This window comes from Myotis myotis, unplaced genomic scaffold, assembly GCF_014108235.1.
Source record: "Myotis myotis isolate mMyoMyo1 unplaced genomic scaffold, mMyoMyo1.p scaffold_m19_p_15, whole genome shotgun sequence".
Lineage (NCBI taxonomy): Eukaryota > Metazoa > Chordata > Mammalia > Chiroptera > Vespertilionidae > Myotis > Myotis myotis.
In genome coordinates this window covers 32,741,463-32,762,434 of record NW_023416319.1, presented here as the reverse complement: position 1 = coordinate 32,762,434, position 20,972 = coordinate 32,741,463, and the positions used below count along the sequence as shown (strand labels likewise).

Below are 20,972 nucleotides of genomic sequence, written 5' to 3'. Positions count from 1 at the left end.
CAACTTCTAGACTTCATTTTCCTTTGTGGTATCCTGTGGCAAACAAGTCCTTATTTTGTATTGCTGGACTTAGATAATCTTGCTTGCAACTCCTGAGTTTTGAGACTCATGACATTTTTGAGGTGTTGAGGGATGGGGGAATTTCAACATTGCTGCTTCCTTTCTTCTATATTGCTCGTAAGATGGTCCGTCAATACAGGGAAAGTGGAGGAGAGTGATACACTCATTCTGATCCCATATTGTCTTGTTCTGTCTCATTTCTTTAGCATTAATTTCTGTGGTGAGAAGTCTCAACATTGGATCTTATTTGTCTGTTAGTTCCTCTAGTTTTAATCTAGGGGATGGCAAGGTGGCTAATAAGCAGGAGACAAATTAATACTCCCAGGAAGATGTAGGAGAGAAACACTAACTTATATGAGTAGATATGAGAGCACAAATGGGTCAGGTTTGCAGGCTGGTGTCTGGATTGATAGTAGAAGTAGGTGAGCTTGCTTCATGAGATGACCCCTATCTCCAGGAATTGAAGGGAGAGATTTACAAAGTGATCTATTTTAGAACCATTACTGATAATACATTCAAGACATTACTGTTTAAAACAGGCCCACGTGGTATAAACAGGCAAAATACTCTTCTCCAGTTTTGGAATGTTTATTAGTAACAGTGGTTAATAGCTATTGATTGGTAGCTACTATTATTACTGAAGATTTTCTATGATCCAGGCATTGGCCTGAGCATTTTATATCTATTATGTTAAATTCTTAAACTGACCCATGAAATAAAACTATTCAGTACAATAAGGACACTGAGGCCTAGGATAATCCTGCTAGCAAGTAGTGTTTTCCCCACGGGTGCAGGTGGTCAGCTGGCTGTCCTTGTTGCCTAGTGAGGCTCCCCTGCTCTGTTGGCCATTGTGTTTGGATAAGATGCAAATAAAATTGGGCAGGAGCCAGTGTCAATCCAGTCAGGGATTTTATTCAGATTGTTAGACAATGCCCTTCTTCTTTCACCAACCCCAACAAACAGCATTCAAAACTGTAGAGAAGACTCAAGCCAAATACAGATTAACTTTTGAGTTACCTGATGATGTTTTGTATTGTACACAAGTGTCTGGGAAAGAGTGTTTAATAAGATACGGATATATGTATTTTTAATTTTTATTGTTGAGAGTATTATGGATGCCCCCTTCCCTCCATTATATGTGTATTTTTAATCATGAGTTTTGTGTGTGTATAGGTGTGTTATTTTTTCAAAAGTTCAAGAATACTAGTAGTTTTGCATTTTCTCATTCTAGATGAACTGGATTTTGAACAAGCTTATTAGCACTCCTTGTCAAAGGGGAATACATACTGAATTTACATCAGAATTGCTCATACAAAGGACCTGTCAATATATTCCATGTTAAGTGTCAAATTGCAGAAACGGGCAGAAGGCTCCTCACAGATGAGGCTTGTGGGTTGGATGTTGGATTTTCCAAAATGTAGGTTAATCTGAGAAATATGAGTCCTAAGAGAGTCTATGAAAAAGATTTCCCCTCTCCCTCTCCCCCTCTTCCCCTCTCCCCCTGCCCCCCTCCCTCCCTCCCTCTTTCCCTCCTTCCCTCCTTCCCTCTCTCCCTCCTTCCCTCTCTCCATGTGCAGTGGGCAGCAGCAGCTCTTGCATGAGTTTTTCAAAGATCAGACCCATCCTGATGTTTCTCATCTTTGTTAAGCTTATGCATAAGGAGTCTCCATGAACTAAAATGATTGAATGGAAGTTGATGTGGGGAAAGTGAAGAAACTCCATCCCCTGTATTGGACCTTGCAATACTTTGACACATTGTTTTTCTCTAATTTTAAAGTAAAGCCCTTTGATATAAAATGAGTGACAGGTGTTTGGAAGAGACTTTCAAGTTATGGGGTGGTTTGGTCTTTTTTGGTTTCCAAGACACACAGGAAGGCCATACATTTTATAATCCTTTTTTCAAAAGGAAAAAAATTTTTCCCATAATAGATCAGTTCTTAATTTGGGGCCTGTGAATGGATATCTGGAGTGATCTTTGAAACTTTAGTTGTTTGTATGTGTATATAAATTCCCGATTGAGAGTGTGATTGCATAAAATTAGCACAGATGGCCATAAGTCTATAAAAGATTATAGTCACTTAAAATTTTATCTAAAAGTCTAGCATCTAGCCCTGAGATTTACATGCATATGAATATTCAAGTAATAATTGTTAATATCAATAATTAGTGACAGAGACAAAATCCAAGTGATATTTACAGGAATACCTTGCTATAAATATACTATTAATTAACCATTAAAAACAAACATTCATAAATATAAATTGATGTTACTTAAGTAGATTTCAAACTTACTTTAGAATTAATTAGGGCATGATTTAAGTAAAACTTAACCTTTGAAGTAGGCATCTGAAATGATGGTCTGAGCAAAGTATAGTAGTCTCTATATCTTGAGATCAAAATATTGACTTTTAATTGGATTTATAGGTTGCAAAGGTCAGTCCCCCTTAGTGAATTATCTGAAATGCTCCCTGTTCTAGAAATCCAACTAAACACAACACTTGCAGTCAGAGCACAGTCCTGGCAGCCTTGGGAGGCACTGGGTTCTGGATAGTGTGCCTGAACCTTCCTGCACATCATGATGACCGGGAGGTTTTTCAAACATGGGTCCTCAGTCCTCATCCCTGACAGGCTTGGACTCTTTACAGTTCATAAACTTACTCCCTAATATTGGGAACCACTATTCAAGTGACAGTATTTTGAATTTTGAGAGAGAAGGGCAGGTTCTCTCAGGGTTTCTTTGCCTCTGCCTCACCTCAGTGTCATCCATGTCATCAACGGGAAGAGGCTTACAGACCACAGGACATATAACTTAGGGTCTGTGACCAGTCAGCTTAGTCCATTTATATCAGGAGGAGAAAGGTGTTTAGGCACCCAAGTCTGCAGGCCAGAAATTGATGGGATGGGGACCTGGACAAAGGATGGGGACAGACACAGATTTGAGGGGTGTAGAGGCCCTTAAAGAAAAGTGATAGGGAACCAGCTACAAGGCATCTTTGGAACTGTCCACAGTGTAACCAAAAGTCTTCTTTGTCCAGGACTTTTTTTTTTGCACTAAGAGTTCTGCGTGCTGGGAAATCCTCAGTCCCAGGCAATCCAGGACAGCTAGCCACCCCACTTGTAGGTTGCAAGTCACATACAACATTTGGGCTCAAAATTCCTCTAACTGAATGAACAACCTCTTACAGCTGAAGCAAATGTTTCCTCTGTGGCATTAGCAAGCACCTATTCTGATGTAAATGAAAAATGGAATGAGGATTGTCTTTTTAAGTATGCATGAGGACTGTTTGATGTTTCACATGACTAAGCAGAGTAACCCCAGTTCTGTCTGACCACGGGTGACTGATGGCACAGATTTTATAGCAAAAGCTATCACAAGTTAACTGAAGACTTATTACTAGAAATAGAAGTACCTAATTAATTTTTATTATAAAATTTTAATTTTTCAAGTGGAACTTTCCATTTGGGCAGGAGCCTTGTTGTTGATGTTGATCATTAGAGAACCACTAACATAGTCTATCAATTTAGACTCTATAATTATTCCCATAAAGGATCCTGCCGGGTCCATAGGTGTCTTCCTAATGTTGAAGCCGAGGCAGAACAGAGCCAAAGAGGCCCTTCTCTTTCACATTTTAAGACACTGTCCACTTGACCAGAACTTCCGAATTACTTGGAAGTACTTATTAAACTTACAAATGTCTGAGCTCACCCTCTTAAACTAAAAAAATTAAAATATAAAGATGAGGTTTGAAGAGCTCCCCTGGTGAATCTTCGGTGCAGGAAAATTCAGGAGCACTTTCTAGAACATGGTGGTCCTCTAAGGGTGCAGTGAATGTGCTCTAGTTGCAGGTGCAGTTTATAATTGGATTTCTGGAGCAGGGGAGCATCTCAGGCATCCCAATAGGTGAGGCTGATCATCCCCATAGTCTGATGTTTTATTGGGCCTGGCAGCAGCCTCAGACAGTCTTTGAAAGTCAGTAAGAGGTGGTCTCTATTACTTCAACCTCAGCAGTGCACAGAATTCCAAATATCTTTGAGAAACTTTATTCATTATGGGCGTGTGTGTGTGTGTGTGTGTGTGTGTGTGTGTGTGTGAGAGAGAGAGAGAGAGAGAGAGAGAGAGAGAGAGATTTCTAAATCTTCCTTGAGCCTTTTTATACTTTCAACTAGAGGCCTGGTGCACAAAAATTTGTGCACTCGGGGGGGAGGGGGGGTCCCTCAGCCCGGCCTGTGCCCTCTCGCAGTCTGGGACCCCTCAGGAGATAACAACCTGCTGGCTTAGGCCTGCTCCTGGGTGGCAGAGGGCAGGCCTAATCCCTAGGTGCAGCCCATGGTCGAGCTCAGAGCAGGGCCAATTGGGGAATTGGGGCGCTGCCCCCTGTCATGCACAGAGCATGGCAGATTGGGAGGTTGCGATGCCACCCTCAGTCACGCTCAGGGTAGGGCTGATTGGGGGGTTGGGGCACCGCCCCCTGTCACACTCAAGGCAGGGTCGATGGGGAGGTTGCGGTGCCACCCCCTGTCACGCACAGAGCAGGGCCAATCAGGGGGTTGGGGCACTGCCCCCTGTCACGCACAGAGCAGGGCCCATCAGGGGGTTGGGGCGCCGCCCTCTATCACCCACAGAGCAGGGCCGATCAGGGGGTTGGGGCGCCGCCACTGTCACACTCAGGACAGGGCCAATGGGGAGGTTATGGCTCTACCCCATCACACACTGAGCAGGGCCCGTGGGGTGGGGGGGTTGGGGCGCCACCCTCTATCACCCACAGAGCAGGGCAGATCAGGGGGTTGGGGCGCCGCCACTCTCACTCTCAGGGCAGGGCCAATGGGGAGGTTATGACTCTACCCTGTCACACACAGAGCAAGGCCCGTGGGGTGGGGGGGTTGGGGCGCTACACCCTGTCACACACAGAGCCGCAGGGCGATCAGGAGGTTGGGGAGCTCCCCCCTATCAAGCACAGAGCAGGGCCGATCAGGGGGTTGGGGCGCCTTCCCCTGTCAGGAACAGAGCAGGGCTGATAGGGAGGTTGTGGCCCTGCTCCCTGTCACACACAGAGCCACAGGGCGATCAGGGGGTTTGGGCGCTGCCCCCTGTCATGCTGATCCTGGTGCTGGGAGACCTCGCGGCTCCGCTGATCCCGGTGCTGGGAGGCATATTACCCTTTTACTATATAGACTAGAGGCCTGGTGCATGGGTGGGGGCTGGCTGGTTTGCCCTGAAGGGTGTCCCGGATCAGGGTGGGGGTCCCCACTGGGGTGCCTGGCCAGCCTGGATGAGGGGATGATGGCTGTTTGCAGCTGGTCACACACCCTTCAGGGTGGGGGTCCCCACTGGGGTGCCTGGCCAGTCTGGGTGAGGAGCTGAGGGCTGTTTTCAGGCTGTGACTGAAGCTCCCAACTGCTCCTTTTTTTCTTTTTTTTTAATTTTTATTCTGAGCCAGCTTTAGCTCTGAGGCTCCAGCTCTTAGGCTTCCGCTCCTGAAAGCAGGTATCTGGTTTGTTTAGGTTCTACAATCGAAACTCTGTATCAACTCCAGGTCTGAGATCCCGGCTAGCTGAAAGCTGGTTTCTGGGGTTTTGTTTAGCTTCTATTTTTGTAACTATGTTTCAAACTGCCAGCTCAGAGGCCTGCAGCGGCAGGCGAGGAACGTTGGAGTCCTCTGTCACTGAAGCAAGCAAGCCTCATGTTAGTTTCAAGCTGCCTGGCTGCCAGCCGCCATCTTGGCTGGCAGTTAATTTGCATATCGCCCTGATTAGCCAATGGGAAGGGTAGCAGTCGTACGCCAATTACCATGTTTCTCTTTTATTAGATAGGATATGTACTACTGATTGCTTTAACTAAAATACGGCTTGCACTGTGGAAACTAGTCTTTCATCTTTATGTCTTAAATTGGTTTCTTTAAAAGCAGTGGTTTTCAAAACATTGACCAGCGCTGATTTCCCCCCAATATTCTCGGGGATGTTTGACAATCTGTAGATACACTTTTGGTGTCACAGTTGGAGGGTGAGTGCTATTGGCATCTAGTGGGCAGAGGTCAGGGATGCTACTGAACATCCTACAAGGCACAGGACCCCTCACCACCCCCACTGCTCTAGCAGAGAACTATCTGGTCTAAAATCTCAATAGTTTCAAGGCTTAGAAACTACTTTAAAAGATTTTAAACTAATAACATCAGCATTAGCTAAAAATTCTATGAGGTAGGTGCCATTATTATCCCCAGATGCACGATGAGCAAGTAAACTTGAAGAGTTAATGCAACTTGCTGGTCCCACAGCTGCCGAGTTGTGGGGGTTGGGAGGAAAGGCAATGAATGGGGCCTTCCTCATTCGGACTCCATAGTCTAAGTCAGTGGTTCTCAACCTTGGCTGTACATTAGAATCACCTGGGAATCTTTTTAAAATCCTGATTTCTGGGCCTCATCCTCCGGAAATTCTGTTTCTTTGTTATGGGGTGAGGCCACAACATTAGTAACAAAGAAACAGAATTTGTTTAGCTTCTATTTGTTTAGCATCCCAGACAAAAGAGACCTAGATTTGTAGTTGGTTAACCTGTTACAGCCCCTCTGTACCATTGTAATTTCAGTTTCTTTGGTCTAAACTATCTCTAGGCCCCTATGCCTTTCTGATATGCATTTACCCGACCTGCACCATGTATTCCAGGTGGAGTTAAACAGAATCTCATTTGTGCATATGGGCACAGGTGTTACACTTTTACTATTGGGGGAAATTGGGCAAAGTTTACAAGGGATTTATTTCTTAAAAATTTTATGTGAAACTACAATGATCTTCATAAAAAGAAATGGATACCTAAAAAACAATATTGGCTTGGGATGTTTTATAAAAGAACGAGAGGCCTGGTGCACAAAATTTGTGCGGGGGGCGGGGGGGTGGCGGTCATCAGCCCAGCCTGCACCCTCTCTAACCCGAGACCCCTCGGGGGATGTCTGACTGATCCCAGGGATCAGGCCTAAACGGCAGTCGGACATCCCCCTCACAATCCTGGACTGCTGGCTCCTAATTGCTCACCTGCCTGCCTGCCTGGTCACCCCTAACTGACCCCACCTCCCCTGCCAGCCTGATTGCCCCTCACTGCCTCTGCATGCCAGCCTAATTGCCCCTAACTCTCCCCCCTGCTGGCCTGGTTGCCCCTAACTGCCCCCCCCCCACTGCCCTCTTCCTGCTGGCCTGGTCACTCCTAACTGCCCCCCCCCCCCCCCCCCCCCCCCCACGCAGCCTGCTGCTCAGTCGTTTGGTCATCCCTCACTAATCCCCCTGCCGACCTGGTTGCCCCACACAGCCTGCTTGTTCAGTCATTTGGTCATCCCACACTAACCCCTCTGCCAGCCTGGTCATAGGCAGCCATCTTCTGAGGGCGTGAGGGTTACTTTGCATATTACCTCTTTATTATATAAGATTACAAAGTAATTATGTTTGTTGGATTTTTTCCAAACTCTTCCTAGAGATTTTCACTATTTTCTTGACTTTTTTGTTATATCTGTGTATTCCATAAGATCTCCAAAAAAATCCTATTTTCTATCACATTAATAGTTTAGTGCTTATTATTTTTTAAGAGCACATAGATTCGTTTTCTGCAGCTAGGTTGCCTGCTGGCCCACAGTGAAGGTTATCTGTATTGTTAAGCCTCCTCATGGTCTGTGGACTTTTTCTGTGGTTTCTTAGCATTCTACTCTTTGAAAAATATCAACATCATCTACAGACTCAAACTCATGGCTCAACTTCCTCTTTCATGTCATTTCTGAAATGTAAAAATAAGATTATTCCAGGATCCATTTGCAAGTGTTAGTACTGACCTGTTCAACATAAAGATACGAATTCATCCCTGTGCTTTGCTGCATATTGTTAAGTAGATTTTGTATCCATTGCAGAACATTTAGCCCAATCATCATTTGATTTTGTTTTTAAACAACGTCTGATATGGAAAACTGCAATAGATTTCTTTTTTTAATTTAATTTTATTGTTTAAAGTATTACAAATAGTAGTACATATGTCTCCTTTTTCCCCCATGTCATAGATTTCTTGAAAGCCCAAGTAAATTATATTTTTTGGTTCTGCCTTGTTCAGAAACAGATCTTTGTAGAATTTGATGTACAGGTTGGGTGATCTTGGAAAGGTTATTTGATCTCTCTCTGCTTCAGTTTCCTTTTCTTTAAAATGGGAAAAGGATAGTATCTACTTCTTAGGACTGTTGTGAGAATGATGTAGTGAAATGCGTATGAGTCTCTTAGCATATCCCCCATGGTAAATGCTCAATAAATGTCAGCTTTCATTATTTTAAAAGCTGGGCATTTTTGCAATAGTCAGAGCTTAGGTTGCCTTTCCTCCAGTTGATACTGCTTACATTTGTCTTTAAATATCTACTCTATCATAATTTCCAACTACTTTCAAGGTGTCTATATGCTATTAATACTCTTCATTCCCTAGGTCCCCTCCAGAGTTTGCATATGATTGACATTATACTGTCTCCCTTAAGCAAAAGGTATTTCTAACAGCAATGATCTATACAGGTGATGGCTGAATAATTACCTCTATTACAGTTGAAACTACATTTATTACCATAAAATCTATCCTTGATAAAACTATGACATAACTTGGCTGGAAAGATCTTTACTGTTAATAATTTTTTTCTCTGATGCTTCGTAGTCTCTGAAAGAGGGAACTTCATATTAAACACATTTCGTACCGCTCAGGAGTTTTCTCGTGTTTCACGCGCCATCTGTTAAGGACTGCTCATGAGTGTTCTCGTTTTCACGCCCATGGAAAAAGGAGCGAATCTAGATACTTAGGTAAATTTTGTTTGGTCCCTCTTCATAGAGGAAAATGTTTTACGCAGTACCATACGTTAAAAAAGTACTAGGAACTTTAATTGTTTAATTGTTGTTGTAAATAAAAATGTTATAATTATTAAAAAACAACACCTAAAGTGCATTATGATTTAAGTAACGTGCAGTTTGCCCAAAAACATCTGGTCCCTGGTGTATGTCTTAGAGATTTCTATGCGGTACGCAATGTGTTAACCACTTGTTTTCCAAACAAAGTATTTTTAAGTGATTTCAAAATTCATAGATGACAATATAATTCTCTGGAGCTGTTTCTGTAATTGCCTTGGAGGGAAGGAAAACATCAATTCTACAGCTGAAACTTCTACATGATTATTTAAATTTTTTTTAAAAATTCGGTTTTTAAGGCTGGCAAGGACTATGGTAACACACATTTTTCCATTTTCCTCACTACAACCCTTTACAAAGGAGGATTCTGAGTGACAAGGCTTGCCTGGCCCAGGACATAACAACAGTGAGCAAGTGGCATGTCAGCCCAAGCATAACAAACAGGCTTCTAGTCATTTTTAAAAAATTAATAGATTTTATTTTTAAGATCAGTTTTATGATTTTTAAAAATTGTGCAGACAGTACAGAGAATTCTCACATACCCAATTTCCCTGCACATAATTTCCCATATATTAGAGTCATTTTAAACCTTTCGTGCTGGTCATTCTTCCTTCCACACTTATGAAGAGTACAGTCTGGGTGTGACCAGATGGCACGCCTAGATCCTCGGTGTCTGACCATGCCTAGATCCTCTGGCCATGCCCCCAGCCCCGCCCTGCTGGTTCACGGTGGACAACCTCTCCTGTCTCTTCAGTTCCCCAAGAATCTTACTTTTCTGTGGCTCTGTCTATGTGGGGCAGGGATCCAATTTTTTTGACTGCTCTCATCTGACTGGTGTGGGAGCCCAGTATAGATCCAGCCCCCATGGAAAGTTGGAATTGCCTTCAGCAGACTTCCTGTTTGTTTTGTATATTGCAGTTTCCTTCTGCAAAGTACATCAGCTCATAAATGAAAACTTTCCTTTGAAAATGGCTCTTGTTATCTTAAAAGCACATTTTTATTAGTTGGACCCACTGAGGTGATCAGTGTGCGCGTGTCAACTAGAAGACCCGGGGTCCTTTAGGCTGAACAGTGATCAGCATCACAACACCCAGCTTTCTGTTCCCCAAGAGGGCGGTCCGAATCTCGGACACTGTCAGTGGTGATGTGCACTCTTTTCCTGGCCACGCAGCCCAGGCAGAGCTATGTAAACTGAGCATGTGGCTCCACTTCTGTGTAACAGGGAGCAAAAAAAGATGTTTTTAGAGATGAGACACTGTTCATAGGCCACTCCCTTGCTTATTTCTCAGCCATTCTTTGACAGTGTGCATAGAGGCAAAGGAGTAAGTCTTGACTAATCAGAGGAAATGGAAAAGATTCAGCTAGTAGCTTGGTAGGTTTGTCTACAAGATTGTTTCTTCGTTTCCTCCCCAAGTTGGGCATTTGGTTTGGTGCAGTATAGAAATTGCCACTAAAAATATGAGTTATCCCTGCCTGAGATGTTCTACAGAATAATGTGAAGGATGGATTTCTTCCCCATCCCGCTGGGACAGGAGTGTTCCCACCTGCCCTCAGGATGAGTCATGTTTCCACAGCCCGCAGTACGGTTCTGATTTAGGGTAGAAGTCACGAACATCTGAAGACCAGTCTTCTACAGGCTGGAAGTCAGTTCCACTGCATGTTTCCTCAGAGCAGACTCGGCTCTGTCACCCTGCCTCACCTTTCTTCCGGCCACCCCCACCACCATGGTGTCTCTGTTCTCCTCCTCGTTCTCACTCCACAGCTTTCTGGCTGATGCTCTTCCTCACCCACTCCCTGGCCTCTGCCTTCCTCTGTCTCCATGCCATCCAGGGGTCGTCACTGCCTCCTTGCTTTTCCTTTGGGAGTTTTCCTATGCTAAGCTGATTATGGTGTGAAATTTAAGCATAGTTAAGATAATTATTGAATTGTATCTAGATACTTAGTTATTGCATATTGTTATCATCCTGCAAAACTTGTGTGAGTTCAAACTGTTGACACCTTCCAAAACAATATTGTAAACAATATGCTATGCAAATAACAATGTGATTTTCCTTTGTTTGGGCCTTTGGAGGTTATTTATCCTTATTTTTACCACTGAGGCAATGAAAATACTAAAAAAAAACAACAACTTTAAAAGTCTTTTATCAAAGTGTATGTAAGTTACTACTGGATTTTGAAAGTAGTCAGTTACAATATGCCCTCAAGGTTTATGTATTTATGCATTTCTGAGATTTAAATGTTATGTTTACTTGGTAAAAAGTGTTGTATATTAGGTGTAATAGTGACTCAAGAAAAAAAAATTCCAAAATTATTCTCCTATAATTCTCTAGGAAACAGGAGTGATTGGATTAAACTTACCTTCAGAACTACTCAAAAAAACAAAACCTGGATCTGTTTTTACTGATTGAAATTTAATTACAAGATTGTATCCAAAAATGCAGAGGCAAGGAATAAGTTTAAATCTGAGCCAAAGCTTCTTGGTCCATTCAGCTTTCTGGTTTTTAGGAAGGATTTTGGAATTTCTCATTGCTCAACTAACCCAGTGCCCTAATCTATTGCCTGTTCATTTTAATTGAAATCAGTACATTGGCTCCTTCAAAATGAAAATGAGGCCCACTGCTTCACCCCACTCTAGAAGTGGGTTTTGGGGAAGTGTGTTCTGACCTTGAACCCAGTAAGGCTCTGTCTCCTGTGCTCCATAACCACACATATCCAGGGCCTACTGGGCATCTCCAGCTGGTTAACCCCAAATGCTTCTTAACTCAAAGCATCCAGAAATGAACTCATCTTTCCCTCCCCTGGCAGGCTCCCCTTCTGAGTTCTCTAACTATATAAAAGATACCACCATTAAGTACAAAAGAACAATGAACATTTATTGATGGATCATTTATGTGCCCTTCCCTTAGGCACTGTCCTAAGCACTTGAGATGCCCTTTTTTTAATCCAACAATTTATGAGGTAGATGTTGTCATTCTCATCTCAAACAGGAGTTGGCATATAGTAGATGGCCAATAAGCATTTGTTGAATGAATGAATTCCCTTTATACAGATGGGAAAACTGTGTTTGAAAAAGATTGAGTAATGTCTCCCAGGTCACACATATGGTAAAACTGGGGTTTCAGTCTAGGTGTTTCTGAGTGCATAGCCTATGCTTTTGTCCATGGTGGAAAACTGCCTCTTGGGATCTACCTACAGGGTGCCTGTTGTAAGGCCCAGCCCTGCTTTCAGGGTGGCAAACTTCCCAGGCCTCTAGCTCCATGATGTTTCTGCTGGCACACAGGAGCCTGCTTGAAGTGCCAGTCTCCCACCACTCTACTTGGTCAGCCTCACTAACCCGGAACCCCTCTTCATCTGTCCACCCTGACCTTGGAGATGGCACTTCTCCTCTCTCAGTGGCCTCTGAGCAAAAGAGCTCATCAGTTTCCCCAGGGTTACTTATTGGGGTGACTTCAGGCTTACCTGTGTTCTCTCTAATGACCCTGTATTTAACCCCTACTGCCTTTAGGCACTCAAGTTCAACATACCCCAAAACCAACCTCTTGTGTTTCCATCAGATGTTTTGGGTTATTTTGTGTTTTGTCTTGGTGGCGCTCTGTGTGAGGCTGGCTGGGAACTCTGATGCTGGATCCTCATTAGAGTCATGCTTTGGGCTCATTTGGCTTTTAAAACCAGCAAAGGTTAGTGTTTGACATTTTGGAAAGTACCTGAATGCTACTTGTGAGCACCATGATGAGCAAACCCAAGAGTACAAATTAACAAATCCACAAGACAATGACTAATTTATTACTCAGTTAGATCTCAACAATCCATCTCAAGGGGTTGCAGATAGAGGTTTACTTAAATTTTGAAAGGCTTTAAAAATGTACATTAGAAAGAGATTTTTTTAAGTATGACTAACTCATTTAACAGCTGTAATACAGCATCTGTTTCTGCCTGGGGTTGCAGCCAGATCAGAAGTGGTCTCTTGGCCTTAACACTAATGATAATTACTTCTCTATGTTCCCAGTGGTTCAGTGAGTGAGCTGTCAGACACACTCCTTGGCTCCCAGGGTTAGAGGTGTGGAGTCTTCTACCACGGGCACTAGTCAAACCCTCCCTGAATGAACTTACCACAGTCACACCACTTTCCCTATTGCATTTAGAATGGAGATCGTATTACTACCAGTCTCATGTGGCTGTTATGAAAATTAAATACATGCAAAAACTCTTATGACAAGTTGGAGGACATAGAGAGTCACTTCATAAATAGTATATATGATTATTATTCTTATCCTATATAATAAAGGGCCAATATGCAAATCGACCCAATGGCAGAACAACCGGTTGCTATGACATGCACTGACGACCTGGGGGCAGACGCTTATGTTGGTCAGCGCTCCCTTGTGGGAGCGCTGCTGAGCCAGAAGCCCTGAGCCGGGCTTACCGCTGGCGAGTGCAGCAGCGGTGGTGGGGAGCCTCTCCAGCCTCTGTGGCAGTGCTAAGGATGTCTGACTGACAGTTTAGGCCCGCTCCCCTAAACTGTCAGTTGGACATCCTCCGAGGGCTCCTGGACCCTGAGATGGCGCAGGCCAGGCTGAGGGACACCCCCCTCCCGAGTGCATGAATTTTGTGCACCGGGCCTCTAATTTATAAATAAGAACTGGTAGAAGGACAGTATGCTGAGGGGCATGTTGGTTCTCATTTCAAATATTAATCCCATAGAGACTCCTACAGGGCATAGTTGTTGTTCAATAAGAGAAGGTAATATTCAGTTTTCTTACTTTGATGATATTATTAAAATGATAGTTCTTATGGTTACATATTTTTTTAGCAGTTTCTGTGCCCTATTTCAATGTTTCACCAAAAACATAGGTATACAAAGGATGCATGGGTGAACATTATTAGTTTTGATAGGAATTTCTTTTAATGTGTATTGGTAGAAAAAAATGTAACTAGCACATCAAATTCATGATTTCTTGGCCATTGTGACCTAGGATGAAGCTGAAATTTTAAAAATCTGTAGTTTGAGCCGAAACCGGTTTGGCTCAGTGGATGGAGCGTCGGCCTGCAGACTGAAAGGTCCCAGGTTCGATTCCGGTCAAGGGCATGTACCTGGGTTGCGGGCACATCCCCAGGGGGTGTGCAGGAGGCAGCTGATCGATGTTTCTCTCTCATCGATGTTTCTAACTCTCTATCTCTCTCTCTTCCTCTCTCTCTTCCTCTCTGTAAGAAATCAATATATTAAAAAAAAATCTGTAGTTTGAAATTAATCTATCTAAAATACATAATAAATATATAACTTTATATGTATATAACATTTTTTTTACTATATATATGTATGTGTATATATATGTGTGTGTGTATATATATCTATATATATATATAGAGAGAGATATATAGTTAAAAAAAGCGACTTATGTGATATAGCAAAAATTTGTGGAAGATAGTTTCATTTCATTCTCAGTCTTTTGAGGCAGACGCCATTATTCTCCTAATTTTACAGGTATAAAAATTGAGGTTCAAAAAGGTCCATTATTTGTGAAGTCTCTCAAGTCGTAGACGTGGGATTCAAACTATCTTTGCCCTCTATTGTGCCCCCTCTGCGGTGGTTTCTCACTTCTTTTCTCAAGAAGGCTTATTTACTTTTTAAAAAATTTTAATATTTTATTATTTTTTCCTCCCTATAAAATTGACTTTTTGTTACAGAAATTTTAGAAAATACAAAGCAGGAAAAAGAAGAAAAAGCATTTTTTTTATTGTTGTAAGAACACATACATGAGATCTACATTTTTAACAACTTTTAAAATGTACAATACAGTACTGTTAACTATAGGCAAGATACTGGTACAAAGCAGGTCTCCTTTTCTATCACAGCCCTGTACAGGGCTGAACCAGGACACCGAAGGAGGTCGGTGACCCCGCTGGAGCCCCGTGAGAGAGCACAGACACACCGTGACTCCTGGTTCCCCGACCCCTCCCTCTAAACCACACTGCATCACACCACGGGCCCTGGCCAAGCTGTCCCTTCCTTGGGAAGGAAAATTCATGTGCCCCCAGGGAACCATCAGCAGCCACCCGAGTTAATACTGCCATCAGCTTCTGTTGGGGACGAGTCTCCGTGGTGGCCTGGGCTCTGCTCCCAGATGGCAGCAGCGATGGCTGGCTCTGCATCTGCTCTGGCCTCTCCGGAACGAGGAGCGCAGTGATTCTGTCTGCGCAAGCGCACACGTGAACATGCACCAGCTGATTTAATCAAGCTTTCTCAGCTCCAATGGGAAGTTTGGACAAAGGCCTGAGATGATTCCAAATGACGAGTTTTTGACTCTGTTGGTTTTCATCTGGTCACTTTGAGACCTTTCTGGCTCACTGCTTCTGTCTGTGGTGAGGTAGGGGCCTCAGGATCAGGATGCTAATTAGGCAGCACTGGTAAATTTCGCACCCTGAGGAGGCAGATGCCATGTAACTGGAGGTTTACAGCTACTATTGCAGTGCAGTTAAAAGAGCCATTCATAGTAATCTTTGATTCTATGAAGTTACATCTTGGGACTCTGGGTTTTAGTAGCTGAGCTCTTTTCTTGCCTCCACCTCAGTCATATGGCTGGCAACCCAAGTACCCCCATGTGGCATTAGAAAACAGTACCAAGAGACTCTTGTGAGTTTTAACGTGGGGGTGGGAAGTAGGGGGTTGGGGAGGCAGGGGTTGGGTGGTCACAGCTGAGCTGAAGGGTTGAAGGCCTCAGACCTTTCCCATTTCAATGAAAACATGCCAGTTCCAGGTACTTGCTAAAGATTATTTTCTTCCCCATCATTATCATCAAAAGATACTATAGAAACAGGTAATATGAATAAAATCCATTTCTTTTTAGATGGTTGGAACCCATATGCCTCCTGGGTTTTGAAGGTGATTGTTAGTGTATGCTGTGATTTATTGATTAGTAATTCCTTAGGGCTCCTGCCAGAACCACACTGTTTTTGAGTAAATTATTCTTAGCAAGAGTGTTGCCTGTGGTGAGCTGTGTCAGTCACAGCAGCACTCCTTGCCTGTGGGTCTGGGCCTTGGTATCCATCTACCTCCAACTCTTCCCCAGCCTTCATCCTATCCAGTTCTGACCAGCCTCAGCCACTGACAGAAGTGCTGTCAGTGAGCTTCAAAGGCACACTAGGAGGTGTCAATCACCCTTATGGTCTGCAGTCCAACAGGGAAGACACCAACTGGAAACACACACAAGAACCTAATCAGACCTGTGATGCTGACACAAAGCAAATTGCATTTCAGGCTCCACAGAACACAAGTCATCCTAAACCTGGCTAAGATTTACCTGGTACCAAATTGTGATCAGTGTTTATTTTGGAAAAGTGGATTATCAGTATTTTCAGATTCTGCTTATCACCCAGATAATCTTTGTTTTCCTCTTTCTTTGGGGTAGTAGGAGTAAGAGAAAGCCTTGGGTTGTCCTGACTGGTTTGCTGGTTATAACTGAGAAAGAGCTGGTTTTGGTTGCTTCCTGAATAACTCTGTACAGAGCCCTGTGAGGGAGAGACTCATGTCCTAATGCTCCTCATTTTGCTTGCCCTGACTTCCACGTCTAGACCGACCCTTGGGTGGGGAGCTAATGAGCTCATTCAAAAAAGGAATGAATAATTACAGTGAGAATTCAGGCACAGGGCTGTCTAAGCACAGAGAGTGTTTGGAAAAGGTTTTGTTCTTGGTTTTGTTTTTGTCCAAAATGAAATGTTTCCTAAAATTTTGAAGAAACAGAATCATTCGAATTTCACCATGCTTTGTAGGTGCTGTGTAACTTCTTTGATCTTTCAGTGCATTTATTTCTACACCCAAATATATTATATATATAAAAATTCCTGTTTTGTTTTGGAATCTGTGTTTTTCATGTAGCATATTTTGAACATTAGTCCATGTTGATAAGCAGAGTTCTCCATCATTGTAATGACTGCTGGAACACGTTTCTGTCTAGGGACTCCTCTCTTCCTTTTTTTTGTCTTCTCTCTCTTCCTTCACTGGCAATTGTGTTACCTGTTTTCTTCCTCCTAATCTATCATCTTTTGTTCCAGCTTCATTTTATTGTTGTTGTTTTTTCTTTCACTAAACATTTTGTAATTCATCCTTCAATATAATACAAACTAGAGGCCCGATGCATGAAATTCGTGCAAGAGCAGGCCTTCCTTCACCCAGCTACTGGCACTGGCTTCCCTCTGGACCCGGGCTTCCCTCCAGCCACTGGCAGGCACCTGGTATTCGGGCTTCCCTCATAGCCCCAGCTTCGTCCGGAAGGTCATCTGGTCTAATTAGCATATTATGCCTTTATTATTATAGATAATATGAAATAGAGGATGTTTGTAGTTTGGGCTACGCTGATTCTATTACTCATACTGAAATAATTTGTCTTTCCATCTTGTTGTAACTGGTGGCTTTGTACACAATTGTTTTTTTATCATGGTTCTGTGAGAACAACCAGGACAGTATTTTGAAAGCCTTCATATCCCCAGAAGGAAGAAATAACAAAGTAAGACATAATGACTGTTGATGATCCTTATTTAGGAATATGACAGTCTCAAGCCCTCTCTCCCTTCTGAGTCTTGACTTATCTTGTTTCCTCAGACCCTGCGTCAGTCCACAAAGATGGGCAGAATGGAGCAGACAGTGCACCGGAAGACCTCCAGCCTATGGGGACCAGCCGGCTGCTCTATCACATCACTGATGGTGACAACCCACTGCTGTCACCGCGATGCTCCATCTTCAGCCAAAGCCAGAGATTCAACTTAGACCCTGAATCAGCCCCTTCTCCACCCAGCACTCAGCAGTTTATGATGTGAGCAAACCTTGTTTTGTTCTTGTCTTCATTTCATGCAGTTTTTTAAATACTACATGTACAAATCAAATGAAGTGTGTCTGAAATAGTGCAAACGTGCCTACCAAATGCAGCTGTGAGACCTGAACAGTAAATGGCAAATATCTGTGTACTTTCCAGCTGGGAATGCTATTTCAGGCCTTATTACCTCAGGAGGAAATGGTCATGATATACAGGCCACCCCAGGGCTTGCCTATTTGAACATTTTTGGTGAAATGACTAGAGTCCTAGGTATGTATATGTATGTGCAAATATCAGGAATATCAGTCTTCATGAGTTCAGTATTCTTTCCACATCCACCAGTGGCTTCCGTGGATGGACTGTAGCAATGTTTAGTTGTCCACCCCAATTTCTCCTTAAGTGGGAGCTTAAAATAGCTGCCCAACCCCAAGAAAAAGTGTGGAACTGCGTGCTCTTTCCTTTTTCATTTAAGTTCCACAAATAATTTTGATTCAGAGCTAAAATGAGATTCCCTTGGCTAAAATACCTGCAGAAAATCTCTAGTATCTTCTTAATAACTTCTGTTGCTATTCATGAATTTATTCAAACCTGGGGCCATGGACTGTATATTGATAGACTTGAGGGAGTTAGTGAATTACTGTTATTATGTGTGTCATGTGAGAGGTTGGATGCATTTTCTGAAGAGGAGGCCCATTCCTTTCATCCGATTCACAAAGGCTCTGTTATGTCAAGAAATGTTAACTACGCACCTAAATCTTCCCTGAAAATGTTGGTAGGTGTGGCTCATGCACTCTGTTGAAGATAATGCTACAATAGGGCTGTCTCTTCTTAATTTTAGATCAGTCTCCTCCAGGCTTTAGGAAATGCATTTCCAGGGCTAATATTCTGACATTGTACGTTTAAATCCCTGGTGACATTTTCCCATAATGGAGTGCTGTGATCAGAGGCCTCCATTGATGAGCAGATGCCATGGCAGACTCATCAAAAAATGAACTGCCCTCTGGACTTCTCTGGTAATCCAGGAAGCGTGGTTTGTAGATCAGCAGCGGTATTTACTGGAAGACCATTGGTTTTGATTATTCTCCCCCTCCCTGTGATCACTGCAGGCCCCGAAGTTCTTCACGGTGCAGCTGTAGTGGTGGCAAGGAGCCCCAGACCATTGCCCAGCTCACCAAGCACATCCAGAGCCTCAAGAGGAAAATTCGGAAATTTGAAGAAAAATTTGAACAAGAAAAGAAATACCGGGTAAGGACTATGGGGTTTAAAATAAGAGCATGGGTTATGTGAAGAGATGCGTTGGCTTTTCTCTCCTTCCTTTTCAGTACCATTCTGTATGAAGGACAGCTCCCTTTTCATTGGCCAACCCAGGAGCCATCCTAAATGGAGTTCCCATCTTGGGTCTGTCTTGTTTTCACATTCTGTCATTGGTTGTTATCTACTAATTAATTATAATGCTATTTTCAAACACTGATCCCCCCCCCCTTTCCCCTCAAGGAACCTTACTATCACTAGTGTTCCTAGGAATTAAAATTTTAAAAGCTTTTAAATTATGTTTTTATTTTTCCTTTAACCTTTTTTCATTTGCATTTTGATAAGAACCTATCAGTGACCTAAAGGACAGAATCTCTAATTGTGGACAGAATGAGGGAGAGTTTTCTTTGACATTAGAGTACTTCCTGGTTGACGGATGAGAGCCTCTCAAGTGACATCTGTTCAGGCCACTCATAAGAACACCCTGATCCGTCCTTTCCTGGCAGAGAGACGCTGGCTGCCTGCTGGTGCTGCAGTGTAGCAATCATTTTTTTTTTTTTAAAAAAAAGCTTAATCATTTTTTATTTTATTGTTGACAGTATTACAGATGTCTCCTACCCACCCCCCTCCCCTCCGCTTTTACTCCCTCTGCCCAGCCCCTACCCAAACCGCTAGGTCTTCACCACCCTATTATTCGTGTCCATGATCTATGTATATAAAAGATCTTTGTTTTATCTCTCCTCGTCCAATCATTGTTTTCTTACATAAGAAACAGTAGAGTCAGAGGTACATGTCTTGGTAGTCAATGATAGTTTTATTTTTTTAATCCTCACCTGAGGATATGTTTTTCTAAAATTGATTTTAGAGAGAGAGGAAGGGAGAGGGAAATAGAAAGAGAGAGAGAGGAACATTAATCAGTTGCCTCCTGTACACAGCCTGACTGGGGATTGAACCAGCATCCTAGGTATGTGCCCTGACCAAGAATCGAACCTGTGACCTTTTGGTATATGGGACACTCCAACTGAGCCACACTGGCCTGAGCAATGCTAGTTTTATTTATTTTCTCTAATGGTGACCATGTCATAGAGAAAATTCATGTTCATGTAGAAATGCACAAAGTTATTGGGTCTTTGGCAGAGGGCCCAGATCAGCTAGTTATTAGAATAAAAGAGAACAGGGAATAACGTCTAATACATCTTGAAATATTGAAAGGCTCACTAAGCATTTGGTACGGGGTAATCGGCAGGCCTCTGTGAGTATAGGATAAGTTCTGGGGAGGAAGGTGAGAGTGGGTGATGTGCCACTCTCCTGTTCTGTCTTGTATTTCCCACAGTGGCTTTAAATTTACTAAAGGAATGGTTTTTAGCTTTGCAAAGTGGAGAAAATCTGATTTTCAGGACAGCCTAAGTTGGGGTACTAAAAATTATTCCCTTCTTTGAAGCCAGGGAGTCACAGCTACGTATTGTCCTTTATAGAGCAGGAGGGTGCTCTACACATTGGGAGTATACAGGTAAGGCAGTGAGGCCCAGTGAAGACTTATAACTTGTAATGTAGTTCTGCTCTGTCAGCTCAGGCTTGGGTGGTAGACTGAGTTTGAGTAGGTTTTACAATGGAGGAGTAGAAGCCAAATTCATAATATCCACGTTTGGAAAGCTCCAGGTTTCCTGAGAGAAGCTGACGTTCCCTGTTTGCTCCTGGAGTGTTATTGGATCTGTGATGCCCTCACGTTGGGAACTGTTGAGTGACAAGTAGGGGGCTCCATTCCCAGGCTCTGTTAGTAATTCCTACTCAGCAGTTCGTGAATCAGACTGGTCTGGATTTGAATCCAGCACAGACACTTAGCAACTTTATAACTTTGGACTTGTTTCTTTGCTTTTCTGAGTCTCAGTTTATCCATCTGTAAAGCGGAGTTAATATCACTAATGACTTCAGAAGTTTGTGAGCATTAAG

The 20,972-nt window shown here is 43.0% G+C and overlaps 1 protein-coding gene across 7 annotated transcripts in view; it reads left to right on the top strand.

Annotated features, from left to right (window-relative positions):
• The window catches only part of FAM13C (family with sequence similarity 13 member C), a 126,988-nt gene that overhangs the window by 87,938 nt on the left and 18,078 nt on the right, over positions 1–20,972 (top strand). For all 7 annotated transcript variants that reach the window (XM_036336804.1, XM_036336800.1, XM_036336799.1 and 4 more), the window contains 2 exons: positions 17,561–17,771; positions 18,878–19,016. In XM_036336804.1, coding sequence (XP_036192697.1) covers positions 17,561–17,771; positions 18,878–19,016 — 350 coding nt within the window. The remainder of the gene's footprint in view (positions 1–17,560; positions 17,772–18,877; positions 19,017–20,972) is intronic.